Source organism: Hibiscus syriacus, unplaced genomic scaffold (assembly GCF_006381635.1).
Source record: "Hibiscus syriacus cultivar Baekdansim isolate YM2019G1 unplaced genomic scaffold, ASM638163v2 tig00110223_pilon, whole genome shotgun sequence".
Classification (NCBI taxonomy): Eukaryota; Viridiplantae; Streptophyta; class Magnoliopsida; order Malvales; family Malvaceae; genus Hibiscus; species Hibiscus syriacus.
The window spans coordinates 174,473-180,110 of record NW_024062636.1 but is presented as its reverse complement, the minus strand read 5'-3'; the positions used below and the strand labels follow the sequence as shown (position 1 = coordinate 180,110).

At 38.8% G+C, this 5,638-nt stretch overlaps 1 protein-coding gene and 1 pseudogene across 1 annotated transcript; one reads left to right on the top strand and one right to left on the bottom strand.

Moving 5' to 3' along the window:
* Positions 1–205: 205 nt before the first annotated feature.
* LOC120114343 lies at positions 206–1,730 on the top strand (annotated as a pseudogene).
* Positions 1,731–2,010: 280 nt separating this feature from the next.
* LOC120114352 (subtilisin-like protease SBT3.8) lies at positions 2,011–5,418 on the bottom strand. The gene is given in 11 exon segments (XM_039135292.1): positions 2,011–2,618; positions 2,726–2,918; positions 3,100–3,214; positions 3,297–3,542; positions 3,630–3,715; positions 3,801–4,474; positions 4,562–4,717; positions 4,894–4,972; positions 4,974–4,992; positions 5,096–5,187; positions 5,295–5,418. Coding segments are annotated over 11 exon segments (2,328 nt in total). The 5' UTR covers positions 5,391–5,418; the 3' UTR covers positions 2,011–2,046.
* Between the last annotated feature and the right edge of the window lie 220 nt (positions 5,419–5,638).

Here is a 5,638-nt window from a genome sequence, read left to right as displayed (position 1 = left end):
TCGGCTTCTCTGTCTGGGGATGACGTGTAAGAAGATCTCTTTCCTCGATATTATTGAAAAGAGAGATGACGACATGATAAGACCCGGAGAGAGAGAGATGCATGTCTCGCACTCCATTTTGCCTTCCATCTCTCACTTGAGTAATCATAATGGAGTATAAATCTATTAGCCCATTACAACTTCGTTTAAATCCAGGTGAAATGAATACTGTGATGGGCCAAACAAAATGGGTCTAAACCCAATCCTCTGATGGCAAAGTCTGGGGTTTAGCGTCGTCCCCTTTCCCTTACCTCTCCTCTATTATATGGTTAGGGTTTATTGTGCTTTCTTTCTATGTTCTGGTTTGAACTTTGAAGGCTGCGACAGAGACAGTTAAACAAGAAGGATAAAGGGAAGGAGAAAATGGATTCGTTTTCAACAGGTTCAAGCGGAACAGGACCTCCCCAGTTTTCAACAGATGAATTCATGGATCAGATGAAGGTTCAACTTGCCCAGCTTATGCCCAAGAATTCCTCGAGGTTACCCTCTGTTCCTCTTCCTTAATTATGTTTCTTGGTTTTCAGTATCTTTATGTAATCAGTAAAATTTGTGAATTTCAACCCTTTTTTCTACAACTTGAATTATATTTTTCTATACCGGCCATAGTTCATGGGTCATTAACATCTGTTCCCTGTGTAGATAACTTTATGTTGTTGGATGATTGTAAAGGTAGCCATTTTAATGGAATAAGACGGACGTGGGTTATTCTTGATTTAGATAGTTATGCAATGTTTAGATGGAATCAAAACCCAGAAAGAAGCCATGACCCTCGGATTTCTATAAGTGGCTTAAACCCTTCGACTCATTTGACTTAGCTTGTCTCAAAATGTTCGTTCAGGAGGATTCTATAAATGTTAATGCTACAAATCTTTTCTATGCTGAGGTCACAATTTGGCAATCCTAATAAAATATAATCCATGCCATGGTTCTTGTTCTTCAGCATTATGTTTGTCTACGAAAGCATACTTGTAGAAGTTTGTTGGCCTAATTAGTCACTGTTTAAGCATTATTTGAAGAAAAATTGTTACTAGTTCATAGCTTATTTTGTATGTTTACTTATATGTGTAGATATTTTTGTTTGATTAAAGTTTTTAGTTTCTTCGTGATGCAACCAATTGTCGGATATCTTACCTCTAGGCCTGGCTGTTGCTATAAAATGTCCACTTCATGAGAATGAGAGTGTAGTATGTTATTTGGTTGCGACATCAGATGATTTTCTTCATGCTTTCTACAGCAGTATTTCGGGGTAAATGCAAAAAAATCTCCACTTAATGTCTTATTTTTTATTTGTCATACAGACGGTGAGGGGGAAGTGCTTTGAAAAGTGCATAACAAAGCCAGGCTCGAGTCTGAGTGGAAGTGAAAGTAGTTGCATCTCTAGATGTGTGGATCGCTACATTGAGGCCACCGGCATTGCTGGCAGGGCTCTTTTCTCTTCCTGTTGAAATTCTTAAACCGAGATATTGCTTTTGAAGAATATGTCAGCTGCTAAGGTTTGGTCAAGATCCTAAATTCAAGGATGAGTGAAATTTGAACTTTGTTTTGGTACCATGTTTCCTAAATTTAACTTGAGAAATTGTAACTTTGCATAAATTTCTGAATTTGTACTTGTCAATCTTGCAAACCAGATACCTCTTAGATTTTACATGGTTAATACTCTTTTGTTACTATATGAATCCTTGAGTTCATTTTTCTTGTCGTCTCTGGGTCTCGCTCGTGGATAGCAATATAGAGACAGACTCATATGATCAAAAACTGTCAAAGATAAACAGATATTTCATTTTTTGCATAAATTTATTTTCTTGTTGATATTTACCTCTGCTTTAATCTCTAAATCCTCGTCCACAACATGATGTTTGGTTTATTTGATCGATGTCATATAATCGATCATCATGAAATTAAATGTTGAAAGATTGCAAGCTAATTAAATGTTTACAAAATTAAATTGAACTCATATTTGGATTGAATAAACATAAGTAGAACAGATTCCTATCAACAAGGCAAGTATCAATTATCATCTGCATAAGATTGTAAAACCTCTGTTTTGACAGACAATGGAATTCTCACATCAGTTCGTTCATTTCTCCAAGTCAGGCTCCCAAATAAATACCCTGTGTTCATCTGATGTGCTGCAGAGATTGTAACATTGAAGGAGATCTTCTTGGTTCTAGAGTTGAAGGCCAAGACGTGAGGCCTTACCGTTACAGTTAAGCCAATTGGAGGCTCAATTACAGCTCCATAGATAGATTTAGGGGAACCCACATTTGTTACTGTTCTAGTAAGAGTTACCGAATTTCTTAGACTTGAAATGGTTATGGATGGTACATTCACATCTAGAATGGATGGCTTTTCATCCGGGCACGTTGTAGATTGCCCTGTAAGTCGATTGATGGCGGAGTTATTATAACCCATGGCACAAAGGTAATAGGCGTAGTCCAATAACCCCATGTCATATATTAGGCCGGGATCTGCTGCTGCATTGGGGTTTACGATGCCACCTCCGAAATCGAATGGATTAGCCAGTTTTTGAGGAGATCCCTCAGCAAAGAGTGGGAAACCTGATGCATCCTTCGTCCTTGCTGCAATGGGTTAACGAATAATGATCATGAAGTGATTAATAATGATCATGAGTTAATCACTTACATTCTGAAGAAACATAAATGAAAAGATAAGGTAATGGAAATACCAGTTGTGACTAATGCAGACTTAATAGCTGCAGGAGACCAATCAGGATGCACTGCTTTGAGAAGTGCAACGATGCCTGAAACATGAGGAGTGGCCATCGATGTTCCCGAGTGTATGGCATATCCACCGTCCATCCACCGATCCATCTGAGAAGTTGCAGCTAGTATGTTCACTCCAGGTGCAGTTATATCTGGCTGTGTCCAAAAAAAATTTAACAAGATTATCTCGAAATACTTCATTCGACTTTTAAACATAAGTCATTAGCTTAAGACATCACTGATGAATGATTAAAATTTAGCTGAACTTCTGAAGCCCCATTTGGTATAGAATTTTGAAAACTCTCAAGTTATATACATAATAGTAAAATCAATCTACCTTGAGAATTTCTGGTGCAATGGAGCTAGGCCCCCTTGATGAGAAAAAGGCCACCTTAGCTGACAGAGGCTTGCCTACAAATGTTCTTGAATGGCTCAATTTCACTGTAGGGGACCTGTTTTGATAAATTTTGAGAATCACCAAGGATTTCAATGGAATCTAGTAATTACTTATTATGAACAGAAAAATGATGGTACTTGGCGGATCTGATGTAGTAGAGTATTCGGGTGCCGATTTCGTAGTCAACTTCAATGCATGGAAAGCCATCACTGCATTCAATCAAGGCATCTGTTGGATTTTTCGCAACAATCAGCCCAATACCTCCTGCTTCTTGCACAGTTGCTGCAGCAAGTCTTATAGCAACTCTTCCTGTAACTGAGGCAAAGCAAAGTACCACTTTTCCAGCTACCAACGTCAAATTAAGTAAAAGAGATTGGCATGCACTGCAAGGTAGTAGTTAACCAACTGAAATATGTTCTTTATTTGGAATCTTCTAAAGTTAAAACTCAATGGACTTAGAAAATAGCTACCCTGCAGAAGTAGGGTCAAGTCCCGTGCCCTCTGGGTATGTCAAGCCGGTAAACCCGTTCTCCTTTCCTGTAAAAATGGCTTGACCCTGCAAGTGTTATCAACCGATATGCATCAGCACTCTATAAATCAAGTTTGGGATCCAATAGCCAACATAATCACAGAATTAATACCAAGAAGGTTTTGTTGTTCCCAAGTGTTATGGGTGTTGGGAAAGCTCGATCCATGGTACTTGCTGCAACAGTTAATATCCATGGTGCTGTGTTCTGCACTGTTTGAGCTGAAGGCCCTTCATTTGCAGCTCCGCAAACAACTGTGATGCCCCGAGCAACGGCATGGAAAGAACCTGTAGCAATCCCATCTCGTTCATCGACATCTGAAAATAGAGGTAATGAATACCCAATTGACAATGATAACACATCAATTCCATCATGTATTGCTTCATCAAAGGCTTTCAGAATATCAGCTGATGCACATTGTCCACCAAGAACATTCCAGCAGACTTTATATATGGCCAACCGAGCACGTGGTGCACCACCTCTTACTGTCCCAGGACCAAGGCCTCTATAGCTAACATTTCTTACATAAGAACCACTTGCTGTGCTTGATGTATGTGTTCCGTGTCCATTAGCATCTCGTGGTGACAAGAACTCTGGATCTTCAGTTGTGTTTAATGGCTGTCCATACTCAGCAAGAAATCCATCGATGAACCAACGAGCTCCAATAATTTTCCTGTTGCAATGAGTTGCTGCATTGAAATGATCCCCCGATTTACATACACCTTTCCAGTGGGATGGGATTGGCCCAAGTCCTTCATCACTGAATGCTTTAGACTCTGGCCATATTCCTGTTTCACTATGAACAACTAAATTAGCTCCTTAATGCATTTACAAAGCCTACGAGAGCGAGATGCAGAAAAATTGCAAGTACGAACCAGTATCGAAGACACCGATGATAACTCCATCACCCATCTTACTATTTTGAAGAACACTGGTAGGATAATGAGAAGAAAGACCAAGGAAGTCCCAGCTCCTGGTTGTTTGCAGTTTGTGAAGGCTATTCGGTATTACTCGAACAACACCAGGTAACTCTAAAAGGTGAAGGATTGCATAAAATGAAAAACAAAAGGAAACAAAACAAAAGCAAGTCATATTAATGTACCACTTGAAGTCATCATCAACATGGCCTGCTGAGAATATATTATCTTTCTTCATGAATATCCATTAGAGTTAAAATGATGTTTTCAGTATCAACTCTAATCAGTACCTGAGAGTTTTTGTGCCTGAGACTCTGTAAGCTTAGCTGCAAATCCTGAGAAGCCATGTCTGTAACTATAAACCATCAAAATCTGAGGCTATCTCCTTACTGCATCATGATGAAATCCTCACTAGAATCAGATTCATTACGTAATTACTAATTAAACACATAATTCCGTTTGTCTTTCCCTGTTTTTTTGTTGTTGTTATACCTCCCTACTACCGTAGCGAGCAAGTCATGATGAGAATCTGTAACCCGCTTAGGATCATCAAACGGCCTTTCTCCAAGATAAACGATGTGAACCTGTTGAATAAGAATAGAATTTTGGACACCTCTTCTTCAGAAACAGTAACAGCAAAAAAAAAAAAAAAACTAATAATAATAATCTTGAGATGGACTAATTTACATACACTGCTCTTGGCTTCAACTTTTGATATCATCAGTCCTTGTCCATTAAGAACCGAGAGAATAAGAACGATCACGAAGGGTGGCAGTCGATTGACCATACTGTTTCTTTATGGATCAAGAATAGTTCAGGATATGCTTGAGTTGCAGATCAGTTTTTGGTCTTCAACAAATACTAAATGTGGAAACCTCAAAATCTACCGCATATTGCAAAGACTTTATCGTAGGAACTTGATAATCGATATAAAAAAAAGAAAGAAATGGATGTGTTGTGCTTGCAAGGGTTGAAAAGTGGGAACGGGAAACCAATGGAACTTAAGAGTCAAACTTTACGCTGCTGTTTAACTTC